General features: G+C 40.5%; 1 protein-coding gene across 9 annotated transcripts in view; it reads left to right on the plus strand.

The window, feature by feature from the left end:
• The window catches only part of LOC115645308 (KAT8 regulatory NSL complex subunit 1-like), a 137,177-nt gene that overhangs the window by 65,983 nt on the left and 51,153 nt on the right, over positions 1-20,041 (plus strand). For all 9 annotated transcript variants that reach the window (XM_030549758.1, XM_030549762.1, XM_030549757.1 and 6 more), the window contains 2 exons: positions 3,278-3,484; positions 18,245-18,372. In XM_030549758.1, the coding sequence (XP_030405618.1) occupies positions 3,278-3,484; positions 18,245-18,372 (335 nt within the window). The remainder of the gene's footprint in view (positions 1-3,277; positions 3,485-18,244; positions 18,373-20,041) is intronic.

Below are 20,041 nucleotides of genomic sequence, written 5' to 3' on the forward strand. Positions count from 1 at the left end.
CCTTCTAAAAACATTAAAATGTATTACTGGCACATGAAACCTTAAATTAGAGTGAATAAATGAAGATCTGGCACACCGCTTTTGAACGATTGCCGACCCCTGGTATAGAACTCTCTGTAAACGAGCTTGAAAAGGCAGTCATCTGCCTAGCATCAGGAAAAGCCACCAAAAAAGATGAAGTTCCAGCTGAAGTACTGAAATAAGGAAGATAGGTTGTCCTTAAACATCTGCACAACATCTTTCATGCTTGTTTGGGGGGGGAAGAGAGGATGCTACAAGACATGAAAGATGTCAATATCCAAATGTTTTATAAAAGTAAAGGAGATTGGAATGATTGCAACTACTATAGAGGAATTTCTCTCTTTAGTATTGCTGGCAAGGCATTTGCATAGGTCATTCTCAACAGGCTCTAAGTTCTTGCTGAGAGTCAGTGAAGCTTCCATGCTGGTAGATCAGCTATCAGAACAGTTTTTGCACTAAGGCACCTGTAAGAAAAGTGTCAAGAACAGAGAAAATCCTCACTATATGACCTTCATAGATCTGATAAAGGCTTTTGACTTGGTAAGCAGAAAGGGCCTTTTTCAGTAGCTCAAAGGAATTGGGTGCCCCCCACTCCTCATTAGTTTGATTGGTTTCTTTCTTGATTGCCTGAAAGCTGCAATCCAGTATGATGATCCATTTGACAGCTTTGAAATCTGCAGCAGTGTCAAACAAGGGTGTGTTTGACACTAACACCCTTCAGTTATTTTTTGATCTACCAATTCATCATGCCTGTTCACCTAGCACGGAGTATACATCTCCATACAGTATCAGAGGGGTAGCCGTGTTAGTCTGGATCTGTAAAAGCAGCAAAGAATCCTGTGGCACCTTACAGACTAACAGATGTTTTGGAGCATGAGCTTTCGTGGGTGAATACCCACTTCGTCAGATGCAACAAATTAGTTGCATCTGAGGAAGTGGGTATTCACCCACAAAAGCTCATGCTCCAAAACGACTGTTAGTATGTAAGGTGCCACAGGATTCTTTGCTGCTTTTACATCTCCATACAGGATAAGATGGAACACTCTTCAACATTGAAAGTCTAAGGGTTTTTTAAAAAAATATTAAAAATTAAACAGCTCCTAAGAGAACTTTTCATCAGCAACTTGTTGGTCGCACATAGTGAAGAGGCACTCCAGAAACTTTGCCGTAGCTTTGCATTAGCTTGTGTTGAGTTTGGACTCGCCATCAATCTGAAGATGATGATGATTATGGCACAAGGTGTGTTGACTGCACTAGAAGTTGTGCACAAGATCTGCTATTTAGGATCAATTATATTGGTTAACCTATCTCTCTAGACCAGGGATTTTCAAACTTAATTGCACTGCAACCCCCCTTCTGATGACAAAAATTACTACATGACCTCAGGAGTGGGGACCAAAGTCTGAGCCTGCCTGAGCCCTGCCACTCCCCAGGGGATGAGGGGAGAGAAGCAAAACCGACACCCAAGGGCTTCAGCCCCAGGTTGCGTACCTGTACCCTGAGCCCTGCCACCCAAGTCTGTAGCCTTTGGCTCGGCCCCAGGTGGTGGGGCTCAGGGCCCTGGGTGGCAGACCCCAGCAAGTCTAACGCTAGCCCTGGCAACCTCATTAAAACAGGGTCCCGATCCCCTTTGGGGTCCGGACCCACAGTTTGAGAACCGTTGCTCTAAATGATGAGCTTAATTCTTGCATCAGAAGGGCAGCCGCCACATTTGGTCAGTTGAATAAGCATGTGTGGGATAAGAAGAAACTTACATTGAACACCAAGATATGGATTTATGAGATGCGCATCCTGAGCTATATGCTGTATTGTGGCAAGACCTGGCCCATCTATAGCAGGCATGGGAGAAGGCTGAACACCTTCTACACTCATGGTCTTTGTTGTATTTTAAATATCCAGTGGGAAATGAAAGCTTCTGTTACCAAAGTACTTGGGAAGGCAGAAGTGCCAAACCTAATTACAGTTTTTAAACACAGGCATCTTCATTGCCTTGGTCAGCTGTACCAGATGCACAATGGATGCAGTCCAAAGGACCTATCATATTGCCTCTATATAAATCTCCGGTAACACCCACATCTTGAATATTGCGTGCAGATGTAGTCGCACCATCTCAAAAGGAGATATATTGAAATTGGAAGAGGTACAGAAAGTGGCATCAAAACTGATTAAGGGATAGTGTCCCTAGCCTCTGTTTGCAAGAAGCTGGGAATGGGTGACCAGGGCGTGGATCACTTGATGATTCCCTGTTCTGTTAATTCCCTCTGGGGCACCTGACATTAACTACTGTCAGAAGACAAGGTACTGGGCTAGATGGACCTTTGGAATGACCCAGTATGGACATTCTTATGTTCTCCTGTATGGAGAACCTGAGGATGTTCCAAGGCCACTGAGCCAACCTGGGCTCAGGTTCAAGGAAGTTTGAAAGAGGGATTTTGAAGACTCCCCCAAGCCTTTGCACTGCTTCTGAGGGGTGCAGGAAATACATTTTGGTATTGTTGTTTAAATGAATTACTCCATGTTGTGTATTAATATGTCTAATAAGGAAACTATTTGACAAAAAACATTTCCTGAATCTCTGTTGATGTCTGTATTGTTACAGACATAGTTGCTGATGGGTATTTTGAAATAAATTACCAAAACAATTGAAACTGGTGTGATTTATATTGTGGTGTTTTGACAAATAAAATATGCATAATTTTAAAATATTGTGCACAGCATTTTTAATATTTTGGTGCACAATTTCCCCAGGAGTAAAAGGTGTGTCAGAATAATGGAAGTGGGAGGCAGGGTAAAGATTGGGGCCTGCAGTTTTTGGTGTATGTTCTGGTAATGGTGAGATGTCTGCTTGTGGGTGTAGAGGCTTTGTACTGTTGAGTGGATTACTTTTCATTTCCTTGTTTTTGTGGGTTCGTTGAAGGAGGGCGATCATAAATGTTTGAGTTTGTGTATTACATTATTTACATTCTTTAGTTTGTTTTCTCGCTGCCTCTGTAGTGTTCTAGAAAAAAGCAAAGCATAGTAGCATTAGAATTGGACTAGAAACATTTCTGTTTCCTATAGGAGTTAAACTTCTTGTAGTTTAGAAGTAAACATTGACTCATACTGAGCAGGGTTTTTTATGAAAACCTAATGATCTATTTTTATTTATTTTATTTACTCCCCTGGTGGTTATTTCTTGAGGATGCTTTAATTCTTTATACTGCAGTTTCAAAAACTCTGTGCAGATGATGAATCCAGTGTCACTTTCTCTCCCCAGGGTCCAGTTGTCCTTGCTGGTGATCAGCAGCCTGAAGATTTGATGAAACAGCAGGGCCGATTAGGTTCTACATCAGTGGTGAATTCCAGAAGAAATAAGGGACTACCACATTCCTCCTCTTCCATCCAGAAGGTCCCTTCTGGAGAGAGACCATGTGATTTGTCGTCCTGCATCCCTTCCTACTTCATGAACAATGCGGAGAAACTGGTTAGTTTTTAGGAAAAACATGAATGCAGTGTTTATGCAGCAATACAGAGTAATGAAGAAGAGACTGTCTTTTAACACATCTTGTATCAAGAATAAGACTTACTGAAAAGTTCACATATCACATAAGATAGTGAATAACTTAGTCTTATCATAGTCTCTGTTCATTAATGGTTTAACTTTTCTTTATAACCCATTTCAGCTTTCATTTTCCTCATGTTAAATAATATGTCCTCTGGTGTAGGTAGTAATCAGTTTTGGGTGTGGTTTTTTTTTTTCCTAAACTTGTGAATAACTTGTTTTGCCTTTTTTTCTTTGACTCTCCTAAAGACCTGGTATGTTTCTTTTATACTCTGTACAAGCCCTTACCATTGCTAAAGAGGTTGGATGAACCTTTCTAAACTGTATGGAATTTTGAAGCCTTCCTATTGTTCAGTTGGCAGCTAACAGAGAGGTAAATAGAATCTCATAACTATAATTGTTCTGAAGATACCCATCTCAATCTGTTCGTGCTCCTGGGTTTACAGTTCCTAGCCATTGGACCTAGCAGGCATCTCACCTCAGCCTTTGGAAGTTTCTAAGGGTGGTTCCATTGCTCACATGGGGACTTTCTTTGAAACATGAAAATACTCCTATAATACCCAGATGAGGCAAGAGGAAAAAATATGCGATTAGAAAACCCTTAAATCTGCATTTGATAGTTTGGTTATTTTGTGAATCTTCTGTATAGATAAATATATAGGAGACAACATACTTGTCTCTCAGAGAATGGCCCTTAACATGGTCCTCCATGTCTAGGCTTGCCAAGCTGTATCAATGAAAGCTGTATTCAGTCAGCCAGTTACATGTCTTGCTCTTGGAGACTATAGAACAGGGGTCAGCAACCTTTCAGCAGTGGTGGGCCGAGTCTTCATTTATTCACTCTAATTTAAGGTTTCGCTTTGCAGTAATACATTTTAGCGTTTTTAGAAGGTCTCTTTCTCTTAAGTCTATAATATATAACTAAACTATTGTTGTATGTAAAGTAAATAAGGTTTTTAAAATGTTTAAGAAGCATAATTTAAAATTAAATTAAAATGCAGAGCCCCTCGGATTGGTGGCCAGGACCCGGGCAGTGTGAGTGCCACTGAAAATCAGCTCATTTGCTGCCTTCGGCACGTGTGCCATAGGTTGCCTACCCCTGCTGTAGAACCTACTCAGTGTCAAATAAAATTAAAAAACTGGACGGACTTTCTAAAGGCCTTAGTCTGAATTAAGATGGATGTCCAGCACCACTTGATCTTTAAAGAAACTTGTGATAAATAAATGAGTCACTATGACCCGAAACTTGCTTTGTTGCTTGAGCAGAAGTCATTGCCATCAGGAAAATAACCTGTGTAAGAAACTTGAGCTCATAGCCGTAGAGTAGCTCAAAAGCAGCTTGGTTAGTTTGGGTGGAATCGAATTGTCTTTAACTGAGATTAACAACTAAAAAAGGAACTAAAGCAACTTCTGGATAGGGAACCTAAAAGATTACATATTGACTTCTTGCTCAGGCTTTTCCTAAATTAGGATTCAAAGGTATGGTGTGTTAGATGTTGGCTAACATGTTTTAAAAGGACAGTGTAGATAAGGCAGTTTACATTTTAATATATGCCATGCTGGTCAGACTGAAGCTATGCTTCATCTTGACCAGGTTAGTATGTGTTAAAAGGTATACTGCCTTGTGTAAATTGGACTGTTAATGTGTTAGTCAACTCTTTTTTTCTGAAGCACCTCTAATTCCTAGTCTAGACAAAGCTACAGAGGCCAGAAGCAACAAAGCTTTACATGCAGTGCTCCAGTAAGAATGGGTTAGGAGTGCTTATTGCTACCAAGTGCTCCACTGACACACTCACAGTTGAGTGCTTGGCAGGGTGGATTTGATTTAAATCACTAGTCAGGAAGACTCGATTTAATCATGGATTTCTACATAAAAGTGCATTCTTGGTAGTGGTTATAATTTTAATACATACTCTTCACAACTCAGATATATGTAGATTTCATTTTTAGAAGGTATACACTATACATTTTTAAATGATTTATTTTGAAAACTTTTCAGATTAGTTTTACAGCAATATCAGAAAATCAATGATTGTTTAGTTATTTCATTTACCAAAGGTAATTGAAGCAGATATTTATGAAGTCATTGGGAGGTGAAGTATCTCCAGTTCAACAGGTTAAGCATTAATATTTGGAGGATTTTCCTGCCATGCTGTATTAGGAGGAGAACATCACCAGACAGATATTTACATTTATTTAACTAAAACAACATTATGTATTCTGGATTTTTTTGTTCAACAGCAAACATAATATTTTAACAAAACAAGTATATGAATTTTTGAATTTAGTTAAACATTCAAGCTTTTTTAAATCAGGTTTGTTTTTGTTAAAATTATTTTTAACTAAAATAGTTTAAATGAAATACTTTTTAAAAAAAAAATTAAATTGACTGTCAGCCAGGTCAACACAGGAAACTTAAAATATTGGCTTCTGCAGCTAACTCAGTCGTCTTTGTCTTAATTTTCCTGTTTTGTTCATAATCTGGAAAAGAAAAATAAGCTTTCCTGCTTTTTCAGGTCCCAAACAATTTCTCAGTTTGGAATGAGTTAGTCCGAAGGAAGAGAATATTCTTTCTACATTGGCTGAAGAAGCTACTGCTGTTAAAAGTGAGATTATTACTTCAAGTCTCTGAATCCAAGTGCTTAAATGACTTCCACCAGTTCACTGGTGTGACTCTTTAAAACATCATCAGCAAATGTATATTTCTTGAATGGTTCACCCTTAGCTCTGAAGTTTATTATCGTTGGCATTATGGAGGGATGATTGCTGGATGTCCATGTCATAAGCAACTCCTCTTCTTCAGCTGTTAAGGTTTGACCCTGGTACCGAGTATTGAGAATATTTGCGAGAACATGAGCTGGAGATAGTGCTTGTCCCATTCGTTTTTTTAATGCTTGTAATTTAACTCTGTCACTGAGATCTTAAAAAGAGAAATATGCACTCAATTCCTTCCAAATTTCAACAGCACCAGCAATAAAACAGCTATTTCCGTTCATTTTGTTCAGGGCTACAGAAATAGGCATCAGGGTACTCAGCATGTGCTCAGCATTTCTCTTAAGACCAATGTTGAGAACTTTGTGACAGTGCCATCTATTTTTTCATGATTTTGTTCACAAGCTGTCATCAGATTAGACAAGTTCTTGATATAGTGCTCAAAACAGTCTACTACTGATTTTCATCTCACTTCTTGTGGGAGAGTTTGCATGGTTCCTCCCACTTTTTTCAGAGCCGCTGCTGCAAAGTAGTTGTTACGGAAGTATTTTGCAATTTCAACAACATTAGCCTTTATTTCTGGAACACTGAAGTCTTTGTCTAGGAGGTGCATCAAATGAGCACTGCACCCATATGTTGTTAGCTTAGGACTCTCTTCTAAATGTATTCTCATCTTGGATACATTTGCAGCATTGACTGTGACCAAGCTGCATACTAGACATTTGAATTTTTTTTCAGTTTGTTATAGCTTTTACTGCTGCTACTTATAAGTATTTTTCATTGTGTACATTTCCTGATGTATCAATTGTTTCTGTAAGGAAGACATTCCCTTCTTCTGTTGTCACACAAGCATATACAATAGGATCATTGTGGACATTGCTCCACCCATCAAGACTCAGTGTAACAATTTTACTCTCTAGACCTTTTGCACACTGCTCATTTTCTCTTTCATACACGTTATCCAGCAATTTGCCTGTGACATCTGCTCTGTTGAGTGGACTGTATCTTGGTCTTAATGACTGCAACATGTTAATAAAGTGTGGGTTCTCAATCATACGGAAAGGAGAGTTTGTTGCATAAACAAACCGAGCAGTTTTTTCATCAATTACCTCTTTTTGTAATCCGCTGGTTCTTATCACAAACTTATCTATGGTAGTTTCTGGATGATGGATGGTTTTTTCTTTTTTGCTACAGGTGATATATTGTGGCTTTGGGACATATATGATGTGATTGAAACACTGTCATTGGCAGATAACTCTGAAATTATAGAAAATGATGGTGATCTTGAAGGTGGATAGTCTTCAGAGTCCTGTATGTTGAGGACGGATTCTCCTAAACAAAATAAGTCAGTGCAGCTATTTGATTATTATTACCATAGTGCTCATTTAGTATTATTCATTGCATTCACTGACACTCAGTACTACTTTAAAGGTGAAATTGTAAAAGGAAGATCTGCCTGTTTCAGCTATTTATTTATCATTACAACTGCATCTAAAATGATAGTACCATAGAGTAACAACTATATTTTTTGCTCAAACATGAGAATTCAAGAAGAGTCCGGAAGGAAGACAGGCAGTCATTAAGAAAGAAGTATGAAATAAAAAAGTCTACCAACCTGAAGATCCTGCATTTTCAAACATGTTCCTTTCATCATCTTCAACGCAGCTTCCTCCGGAGAAGGAACACATCTCATTATGTTGTTTCATTCGGGCAACCAGGCCTTGCATTTCTTTGCTGCACTGTTTGCATTTTGCATGCATGTCTGTCTTACCCACAGGTAGAGCAACTTCATTAAAATATTCCAAAACTGGGTCTCTCTTACGGCCTGCTGTCATTATAGGTTTTCCCTTCTAGTGAGAGAATGGTATGGTAGATCTCAAATCAATGAAGGCTACACTCAGAAACACCTCAAGACTCGTGGAATATGCTGCTCAAACAGTTTCACTTTTGTTTCTACTGCCTGTGCCTCCGTTCTCACCTTTATCTCCAGATTTCTCCTTGTCCAGATCTATTCCACCCCAAACAATCTTCTATTCATTGAACATTTTGAAACTTTGCACATTTAGAGAGAGGAAAGGGATTGACTCTGTGTACACAAATTTGCAGAGGGACAGTAAGGTTGAAGTCTGTTATTTCTCATCTCTATATTTTATTTATTTATTTAAAAACCATTTTTGCTGTTAACAAACATGTTATCTCTAGAAAGACAAATCCACAGTTTGAGAATTGCAAAACTAAGCATTTCTGATGGTATCTTCTAGACTGAGCACTGAGTCCCATTGGGTAGATAGAAAGATTAACCTAAATAATCTATACAGAGGCCCCTGGAATCCCATAAGATTGGGTCCCTAATCCATGAACTATTAGAACTCATTTACAAAACTTTTCTTAAACATTGCATGAATATATTGTCTCATACTATAGAATTAGAATTTATTATCCTTATTCCATGATGAGATATCTTTGAGCTATAATGTATCTTTATTAAAACTATCTTTAGATAGGTATTTTCCTCAAAAAGCATTTTATCAAAAAATACAATTTAAATAAATAAAATCGGAATTTTTTAATTTAATAAATGTTTATCCACCCTGCTGCCTAGTCAAATGCATTACAGAAGTTAAGTATATTACAGCAAAATTTACCTTTAATCAGCCAAACTTGTAATCTTATTTTAAAAAAAATCAGGGTAGTTTGACAGGATCTATTTCTCATAAATCCATTGATTTGCATTAATTACATCACCTTCCTTTAATTCTTTAAGAATCAAGTCCCATGTCAGCGGCTCCATTATCTATCGCAGGATCAGTGTCAGGCTGACAGGCCTATAGTTACCCTGGTCATCTTGTTTCTTTCTTAAATATTGGCACAACACTGACTTTCTTCCTATCTTCCAGAACTTCCCCAGTGTTCCAAGACTTATTGAAAATCAACTTTAATGGTCCAGCGACTCCACAGCCAGCTCTTTTAGAACTCTTGGATGTAAGTTTACTGGACCTGTGGATTAAAAATGTCTAAATTTAGTACCTACTATTTAACATCCTCCTGAAATATTTAATGGTATGGAGAGTGTTATCATATTGTATGACTATATCATCTAGTTTTCCCCCAAATACAGAACAGAAATTTACTGAAAATTTCTGCCTTTTCTGCATTATTGATCATTCTGCCATTTCCACTTCGTAGTGAACTAATACCATTCCTGTCTAGTAATGGACTAATATGTGTTCCTAGTATACTTAAACACCTTATTGTACTTATGTAACTCTCCTGGCCATAGATTTCTCCTTGACCCCCTTTGCTTCCCTTACCCATTTTCTACAATTCCTAGCTTCTCATTTGTATTTATTACATTCAGCTTCCTCTTTCTTGTTTGTTTGTTTTTTTTTTTTTAAATTTATACCTACCTTCACGTCCCCTCTAAACCAGGTCAGTTTTTTAACTGGTGTGGCCTGCTTGCTCAGTTGTGGGATTGTGGCTTTTTCAGCAGCTACTGAAGTGTTTTTCTGATTAAATTCTTCCTGCAAGCAGACTTGGCTCATACTTGTTTATGAAATTGGCTGTTTTAAAGCACCAGGTATATATGTCACTTGTCTGATCTTGATTCTGTTTTCACATTATAAATATCAAGTCACTTGTACCAAAGATACCATTAATTTTAGTTTTGTGATCAGTTTCTCTTTATCTGTCAAAATAAGGTCTCATATAGAATTCTTACTTTTTGAGTTAAGAAATTGTCATCTATAATTAGAAATACCAAGGCTGTTTTAATACTGGCAGCATGAGACCTCCAGCATATGTCATTCAAAGTGAAGTCTCCAGTGACCACACAGCTTTTTTTTAAATACATATTAATGAGGTGTGTAAGGAACCAGTCACTCTGTTCCTTAGTGTGATTTGGTGGTCTGTACAAACACCAACTAATACCTGATCTTGTGCTTTATCTGTTAGAACATCAATTTATGAGAATTCAAAATCATTCATAGAAAGGAGTTTCCTTCTGAATATAACTGGCAAGGATGGGGTCAACAGAAGCTGTCTCAATGCAGGCTCTGGCTGCTGTTTCCAAGAGCAGCATTTTAAGTTGAACTACAAGGACTCACTGGGTGAAATTCTATAGGGCGTGTAATTCAGAAGTCAGATTAGACTATTATAATAGTCCCTTGTGTCTTTAATCTATGGAATAGTATTATTCTCATTTTACAGATATGTGAAGCAGAGAAGTGAAGCAGCCTACCTAATGTCAAACAGTAAATCTCTGGTAGATTCAGGAATAAAACAAGTATTTTGTCCTACTCACAAGACCATCCTTTCCTCCCTCCTGGATAATCAGGGAACATCAAGTATCAGGGAGTAGCTGTGTTAGTCTGTATCCACAAAAACAACGAGGAGTCCGGTGACAATTTAAAGACTAACAGATTACATTCTGTTAGTCTCTAAGATGCTACCGGACTCCTTGTTGGGTTTTTTTCAGGGAACATCTTTACTAGGGAGCCAGTTATCTGAAAGTGTGTGTGTGTGTGAGAGAGAGAGAGAGGGGTGCCATCTTATGTCCCTGAATACTCTCGTAATAAACTTCTTTGATATTTTTGCACATTTGATTTTTCTGCCATCAGAAGTTTGAGCCAGCAAATCTGCTAATTTGCAAATACATTTGATTTTTCACTTAACTAAGTGGAGAGTAAAATGCTATGTCAATGAATCTGCCTTCAGTTGTAGTTTTACATTGTTACAGTTTTCTCTGCTACACTGATAGCCTTTTTTTATCTCTGGGTTTATCCAGTGGAATAAAATGTATTATGGATTCATCACCAGACTGGTAGTCAGGAACTGCTGCACTTTAACCTCAGTTTTACCACCTTTCACTGTAGCTTTGGAAAAAATTACTAAATCTTTCTCCATTTTTCCATCTGTAAAATGGGAATAGTTGTACTTGCCTGTCTCAGAAGTGTAGTGGGAATTGAATTGTGCTTTGCTCCGCACATTCATGTGCCAGTCCTTTTCAACATATACATGGAGCCATTGGGTGAACTGGTCAGAAAACGTGGACTCAAGTGCTAAGAGTGAGGGAGAGACAGCTCTATCTATCCTTTACTGCATCTGACCACACCACTACTACCAACAGCTAACTTAACGAGTCTTTATTCAGGACAAAGGTTGATTTTAATACAGAATGTCTTTAAAATTGGTTTCTCTAATTTGAAAAAGATCAAAAGCCATCACCATTTTTTGTTTTAAGTCTTTCTTTATCAGCAGCACTGATAGGAATTGTTATAGTTCCTCCAATACTATGTAGATTAATTACATACTAAAGGGCAGCCATCTCATTGTTTGTAATATCTGGCCACAATATTTGTATTGTATATTTCTTGGCAATTGAGTGAATGTAAATTTTAAAAAAAGGTCTAGACAACTCCCTACCAGATTGTTTCGTAGCCAGTATGAAAACATCTTTCAGATCAAGCGTGAATTCCATCAGATGACTGTTCAGTGGCCTTTGTAAAATGAATCTGTGGTCTTGGGCCAAAACACCACCTCACTTGATAGTACTGAGTCCCTTCTTTGGCAGTCTCCAAAGAGAGGCCAAAGGCTATGGAGAGTGAATTGCCCTTTTGCCTTTAAAGGCGCTCTATTCAAGTCACTGGTGGTAGAGTAGTGAGGGGAAGCTTGCACTCCTGCTGCTTGCATTGTACTTGATCATCATCTTCAAGACGTGTCCCTGTGGATACTCTACTTCGAGATGCACATGCACACTTGAGCCCTGGATTAGAGATTTTCTATTAAAAGTGTCTGGCCCACGTGTGCTTTATGCAACCTCATGGTGTGCTCCAAGGGCATATAGGGCTGCACAGGCGAACCTGTCAGTTCCTTTTCTCTCACCTCGACCTGAGGTGGCGCTCTAGCATGTTTGCCTTGTGTGTGCGTCAGCATGTTTTGTAGTTGTTTAGTTAGTTTAGCATTTCTAGTTAGTTGTTGTTATATAGTTGTGAGAGGTTTCAGTTTCTCCTAACCTCCCCTCCCCTCTGGGGAGCTTATTTGACATGGAAAGGCATGCTTGGCTTGCCAGGTTTCAAATCCTGCCTTTCTTGTCAGGATGCTGTCCCAGTTAGCAATGGCCATTCTAAGTGTATCCATTGCTTGGGAGAGTTCCATATCTCCCAGAAGTATAGCTTGGAAGAATTGGGAGACAAAACTGAAGCTGCTACTCATAGAGCACTCTCTTCGACCAGGCTCCGATTCAGGTCAGAAAACAGACACTCACCCTCTCTCTGTTTATCAGTCTCCACACAATGCCCCTTTGACTTTGGCTAAGGTCTCACTTAAGAAATTAAAGATCTCTGAGGACTCAGGGAAAGTTCCAAAAAAGTGGAGCTACGGTATCCCACCACAAGGAGCCAACTCCCAAGAAGTCCCAATCTGCTGCAAGGTCTGCGATTTCTGAGACCTTGATGTCTCGACTCAGTACTGTGGAGGGGAAAGAGACTTTCTCTGGTATCATCAAAGTAGGGATATTCTGGAGCACTTCAGAGAAATGTCACATCAGCAAGGCCCTGGTACCATTTGCCTCCAGATAAGTACAGTTTATTTCAGACTTACCAATGATGCCTTCCCATTTGGCTGCATCGGTATGGACAGATTTGAAGCATACACCTTCATCCCCAGTGCCTTCAAGCTCCAAACTATTGATACTGCCCAAGTCAATTGCCGAGTCAGTACCAATCCACTTGGTACCACAGGAATTCTGTTACACCAGAGACTTGTCAGGGTTAGACAAGCTGGAGTGCTCCCTGTTTTTGGGTACCAGATGACTCTTGGTACTTAGAACCCAGTCTCCAGATTACCAGTGCTTCCCAGTACTGCAGGATTCTACATTCTTAATCAGTGTCCTTACCATTTTAGGAATTCATACTTTTGATGAAGACCCCTGCCTATGTCACAGATGGAGGACTGTGTCCTCGGTTCTACCTTCTCTCCTGTATGGGCCTCTACAGTGCACATACTGGGATCCTTAGGTGGCATATTGGTAGCAATTTGCCAGACCACTGATTCCACTGCACCAGGAAACTAGGGTCACTGTCTCCTCCACCAAACCTCCAACATGAGGAGACCTTTGAGGAAGTAGAAGGCTAGGGTGGACAAAGAGGCTACCCCTTAAACTCCTATTTCATCTTCATCTGCAGATAAGGCAGTCATTCCACCATTGAAGATCAACGATTTTTGTCAATTCCAGGATCTCGTGAAGAGGGTGGCGGACGTTCCCTAGATACTGCTTGAGACTGACATCACAAAGTTCTGGACATTTTGCAGTCAGTGACACTCACTCAGTTTGCGCTATCCATTAATGAAGCGCTTCTGGATCCAGCAAAGACTGTGTGGCAAACTTCCGCCACCATATCACCAACTGGTAAATGGGCAGATAAGAAATATTATGTAGCCCCTCCCCCACTCCTCCCAGGGACTCAGATGTTTTCATTTTCCCACCCCTCACCAAATTCTCTGGTAGTGGATACCGTAAATTACTCCTTGCCTACTCCTTATGACAAGGTCAGAAAAGGTTAGACCTTTTTGAATGGAAAGCCTATTCATCTGCAACCGTCCAATTTTAAATCACAAACTATCAGGCAATCATGGCCAAGTATGAGTACATAAATTGCAACAAGTTCACATCCTTTATTGAAAATCTTCCCAAGAAGCATAGAGAACACATCCAGGCCATCATTAAGGATGGTCAGTTATTAGCCAAAATCTCTCTCCAAGCATCCCTAGATGCCGCTGCTAGATTCATCTCCAGAGCAATTGTCATGCGCAGGGTGTCACGGCTGCAGTTTTTGGGATTCCTAAGGGAGGTTCAGAATACTGTTGAGGACCTCCAGTTTAATGGTCAGATGCTCTTCTCAGGAACTATGGACAAGTTCCTGCACATGCTGAAGGATTCCAGGGCCACGTTGAGGTGTCTGGGCATATACGCTCCTACAAACAAGAGGAGATTTAGCAAGTCTCAGACTGTCCAGAGATTACACCTGGCTCAGTTCTCTGATTTTCACAGAACCACTGAACACACAGTCAACTTGTGGAAAGCCTTGAGGAGGTTGTCTTTAAACAGTGTTTAAAAGAGAACTGGATAAATTCATGGAGGTTAAGTCCATTAATGGCTATTAGCCAGGCTGGGTAAGGAATGGTGTCCCTAGCCTCTGTTTGTTAGAGGGTGGAGATGGATGGCAGGAGAGAGAACACGTGATCATTACCTGTCAGGTGCCCCAGAGGGAGTGAACCTAACATTGGCCACTGCCGGCAGACAGGATACTGGGCTAGATGGACCTTTGGTCTGACCCAGTACGGCCGTTCTTATGTTCCTATCCTTCTAGGGGGAAAAGGGCAGGGGGGGTGGATTCCAGATGAAAAGAGCTTCCCACTATCCTTCAGCTAGTACCCAGTCATCATCAAACTTGCTGTTTTCATGGGTTGATTGAAGGCTCAAATCCTCCCTTGCCTGTAGTTTGCAAGCTGCAACCTTATGCTCACTTCTTCGTTTTTGGAGACCACCTTTCCCATTTCCAACAGGCCTGGTGACCTATTACAACAGACAAGTGGATCATGGAGGTTATATTATTGGACTACATCATTCTCTTCATGTCTCTCGCCACCACCTTCCCCATCCCTCTTCAGGGTCCCCTGACTAGCCCCTGACCCTTGTCTCAAGACTATATACTTAGTCAAGAAGGACATTCCCTCTTTTATTTAGGAGCAGTAGAACCAGTCCCATCCCCTTTGAGTAAAACCCTTTCCCTCTCTATGTATTTTCTCATGCCAAAGAAGGATGGAGGGTGGAGACCAATTGTAGATCTAAGACAACTGAACAAATTTGTAAAAGCTCAAAAGTTCCTGATAAGTGGAGCAGGTCACCATAGGTTCAAACAGAGGTCCTAGCAGGTATCTAAGTACCACATTGACATCCCAAGTCAGAGAAGGATCCTTAACCAAGGGGTAAAGATTCTCCAGACTCGTAATAACTATCGAGGACATATGGTGTGCAAAAATAGAAAACCCCTTAGTGGGGAATGAAAAGCTAATATCATGACGAGGTGAACCGAATAGATATAACATCCAGTTTTGGGAAGTCTAGTAGATAATCTATGACGACTGATAGTGGGGAAGTTTCAGGCACAAAGTAGTGATGTTCTTGGAACCTCTTCCATTTCTGAAGGTATGTAATTTGAGTTGACTCCCTTCTACTGTTTGCAGCTGCTATGTCATATGGTAGCTTGCACCTTTGTGATGGGGCATGCAAGATTTGCCTCCATTGCTTTGAGGCCTAGTTCAGGAGGACCTATTCATCAATCAGAGACAGCTTGGACAAACAAGCAGGTTACGGTTTCTCTCCAGGTGAAGAACTCTCTGGATTGGTGGAAAGATCAATGCAATGTCTGCACAGGTGTCCATTTCTCCTCCTAGCTCCAACAATAACTGTGACAATGAATGCATTGCTGTGAGGGTGGGGAAACCAATCTCTATATCAATGTGTTGGAACTGAGGGCAGTCAGGAATGCTTGTCTTCAATTCCTACCCCTCATCAAGAGCAAATCAATTAGAATCATGATGGACAGCATGGCTTGCATGTTCTATATCAATAAACAGGGATGTGAAAGATCGCTTTCCCTGTGCACAAAAGCTATAAAGTTATGCAACTGGTGTATAGCCCATCAGATTTAGATCTCAGCCATTTACCTTCCTGGAGTCCAGTATGTCACAGCCAGTATGCTCAGCAGATGCTTCTCCCAGGACTAAGAATGGGAGTTGAACTCTCAGATCTTTCATGGGATATTCTAGAGGTTGGGACTTCCACATGTGGACCTGTTCACCACATCCAGCGCAGGAAGTGCCCTTTTAATTCTGCTCAAGAAGTAGTCTTGTTCACCTTTCTTTGGGAGACACCTTTCTCCTTCCTTGGAAAAAGGGTCTGTTCTATGCATTCCCTCCAACACAACTAATTCCAAGAGTGGTGAACAAGATAAGGCAGGACAAAACCAGGGTTATCCTCCTAATGCTGATCTGGCCGAGGTGAGCTTAGTAACCTTACCTGCTTCACCTGTGTGTCCAGCTGGCACTCCCAACTTCTGACTCTCCCTCATCTCCTCTCCCAGGATACAGGTCGTGTGCTTCACCCCAACCCCGAGGTCATCCATTCTCCAAGCATAGCTCCAAGATAGTTCACAGGTTTAGACTCCACTTGACAGGAGTACAGTAAGTAATACTAACTACACAATAGAAAGGAGTCAGTTCAAATTACTTATCTCCAGAAATGGAAGAGGTTTCAACCACTGGTGTCATGGTCAATGCCTTGTGTCTGTGTCTCCATTTGAACCTATGATGACCTGCTCCTTGCTTCGCTTTTCTATGAAGACACCTTTTCTAGTAGCTATCATGTCAGCCTGCAGGTCTGGAGAAATTGGAGCCTTGATGTCAGGACCCTCTCTCCCCCCCCAATTTATAGGTTTTTTTGTTTTTTTTTCCCCAATGACAAGGTCTTTCTATAACTGCACCCAAAGTTCTTACCTAATGTTCTCTCAGATTTCCAACTTAACCAGTCTATCTGCCAGTATTATTCTCTAAACCACATAAATCTCAGCACTAGACTTCCCTTCATACATTAAATGTACGACAGACATTTATCTAGATAGGACAAAGTAATTTCAGAAATCACGTAGGCATTCTGTCTCCATTGCAGAAAGATCAAAGGAGTTCACAGTCTCTTCACAGAGACTGTTGAGATGCATCTGTGGGTGTATCACTGCTTTTTATGATACAGCTGGTGCTTTGCTCCCCAAAAGATTGTAGCACACAGTACAAGATCACAAGCAGCTTTCACAGTTACTCAGAAACATTCCAGCATCTGAGATATGCAGAGCTACTACATGGACTTCAGTGCATATCTTTTCTGAACGTTATGCTTAGTCCACATCTGATGTAGTACTTGGATCTGCTGTACTGTCTTCAGTTTTGGACTTGATTCTTAAGTTCCCTCCTCCCTGTGAGGATACAGCCCCGGAGTCACATGGAATGGAGCACCCATGGGGACACTAATCGAAGAAGTAGTAAAGGTTACTCATCTTGTGCAGTAACCGTGGTTTTTCAAGATGTGTTTCCCTATGGGTGGACCTGCCCTTCTTCCCCCCTGCTTTGGACTGTTCTTGTTGGACATTCAGATAGAGAAGGAACTGAGGGCAATTTGCCCGTGCAGTCCTGCATACCCTAAGAGTGTGGCATGAGCTTGTGTGGCACATATGCACAAGCTGAACAGACACTGCTAATGGAAAGAGGCACATGCACACCTGAAGTGGAGCATCCATGGGGGACACACATCTTGAAGAACTACAGTTGCTGCACAAGGTGAGTGACCTTATTTTTCGCTAGCACTAAATTCACATAAAATGTAGATGCATGTACACATCAAGCTTTAGGTCTGAAAGCTTAATGTCAGAGTCCAAGGTCCTTTTACAGTGTTTCAGAATCATGTCCAGTAAGTGTATAAATGTGCCCCTAGACTACCAGATATCCTGGACTGATGCTAGCATTTGGCTAAAGTTTTGGAACAGTTGGTATGAAACAAAATTTTTGCTACACCAGAGCTGCTCGTATTCCAAGTGAAATTGGCAAGCAATGAAAGTGGTTTCCAATTTATAGATCAGAGGACTAGAAATTGTATTTGATAACTTTTTGTAACATGTAAGAATGCAATTTAAAATCACTGATATGGGGTGATTTGAAGAATCTTTCTTTGATCCTTGAATCAAAGTGAATGGAAAGAAACTGTAAATAATTGATTGCACTGGGACTGCCTAACTATGTTCAGCATTATTTTTAATTGCAAAATGCTACTTAGACTGATTACTTTTTTTCTCCCCATCCCTCTTCAAAGTTCATTCTTTCATCAAGCTATCCTGAGTTTGAGATTTTATTTTTCTCTTGCAGAGGTCTCGTCTTACACAGTCTTTAGGAAACCCATTGTGTCAAAGTCCCTCCTGTACCCCCATCAGTGGGTCTCCAGGACCCCCAAAAGCCTGCACGTCACCCCACCAAGTCAACGGAAAAATTTACTGGTTAGTTCTTCTTTTCTTATAGGTTGACCAATCTCCTATTTTGGGATTATTCTGAGTAATTTTTATAATTAAGACATTTGTGATAGTGGCTGAGAATGTAATCGTAGGTGAACCTTCTCTCTTTGAATACAATTAATGATGTAAGGAACTAAAATAAATACACATGCCTGATGGGGGAGAAATATTTTTGAAGATAGATATTAGGTTATATATTGCAATCTACATTTTGTATCTAAAAATAGCATATAATATTGCATGTTTTGCAGAGTATTTGGTGCAAAGTGTTACATAGAGCTTCATCTTCTTTTAATGTATGGATGGCCAGTGCTGCCCACAAATCCAAATGCATCTAATCTTTAAAGGTAACCTACAACAAAGGTTCTCTCTCCTCTCCCTTAAAATTGGATTTGTGACCTTTTCCCCATTTTATCACGTATAAAGAGAGCCTGAAAAACACTTTTTCTGCCTGTATTTCACCCATTGAAATATCAGAAATCAATCCTGTCTTCCCTAGCGATACTGAATGACCTCTTGGGCCTCAGGCTGTTGAGAGCTCTCATACCGTAATTAAAGTAGTGGGGAAAGGGTATTGAATGTTTAACACACTCTTCCAAACAAGTGCTTGTTAGATATGGGAGTTAAAAAACCAAACCAAAACTTAAGTAGCCTACGGGAATCTTCTCTCAGCTGCCCAAGTGTGTCTTTTTGTGATGTCATTAATGTAATTCGTTATCCAGTCACCTTATTCTTTGGTGAGGGCCAAGTTACTCTGTCCCCTAAAGTGCATGCGCTGGGAGTGAAAAGTTCACAGACGAGGCAAATGTTATGGTCTGTACAACTCAGAATGAGCCTCTTTATTAGCAAAATTTTAAATGTCATTTTAAAGACAGATTTAAAAAAAAAAAGTAAATGCATCTATGAAACCACTTGTCTGTTGTCCACTAACTTATCACTCAGTGTATTCCTCCGTGACCAGTCTCTTCTCTTCTCCCTTGTCTTCCCTGCTTATGCACCTGCCATCTGAACGCACACTTTTTTATGAATGTTTCCTACCTGCTGCTCCACTTTGAGAGTCATTCCTATCCACCTTCCCTCTTATATATACCACTTGATCATTTCCCTCCCCTTTTTTCCTTTTCCCCCACCTCTGGGGATTTTCTTCACTTATTCTCTGCCTCCAGTTCTCTGGAGAGTGGGCAGTTTAGAAGCAGCTGCTTTCATTCATTTGATCTTGTGGGGTCAAGCCAGTGGTGGCAGCAGAGAAAAGTGGGAAGCCTCGAAAGAAGTCTCCTTTGGCTCAGCTTCGGACAAGGCTAGGTAGGCAGCAGAGGGAGAAAAGGGGCCTGCTCCTGTGAGCTCAGAGACAGGGTAGGGAAGATGGGAAAGGAACTTCCTTTCAGTGTGGCCTGTAAGGCGCTCTGACCAGTGCTGGTGGAGAGAGGAAGGTCTCTGCTGCCTGGTCCCAATCAGGTGCAAGCTACCTCCCCAGCTGTCTGCCAGCCCTCTTTGACCTACAGCAGGCAGGCAGCTATGGGTAATAGGAAAGGGTTTAGGGGCTGGATCTGGGCAGCAGGCCATGTGTTTGACACCAGTATTGACAAGACCTGAATTTCTAATGTGAAAATTTTTGGTTTTGTTTTTAAATAAACTGAACCATTTTTCAAGCCTT

This window comes from Gopherus evgoodei, chromosome 2 (assembly GCF_007399415.2).
Source record: "Gopherus evgoodei ecotype Sinaloan lineage chromosome 2, rGopEvg1_v1.p, whole genome shotgun sequence".
Taxonomy (NCBI): domain Eukaryota; kingdom Metazoa; phylum Chordata; order Testudines; family Testudinidae; genus Gopherus; species Gopherus evgoodei.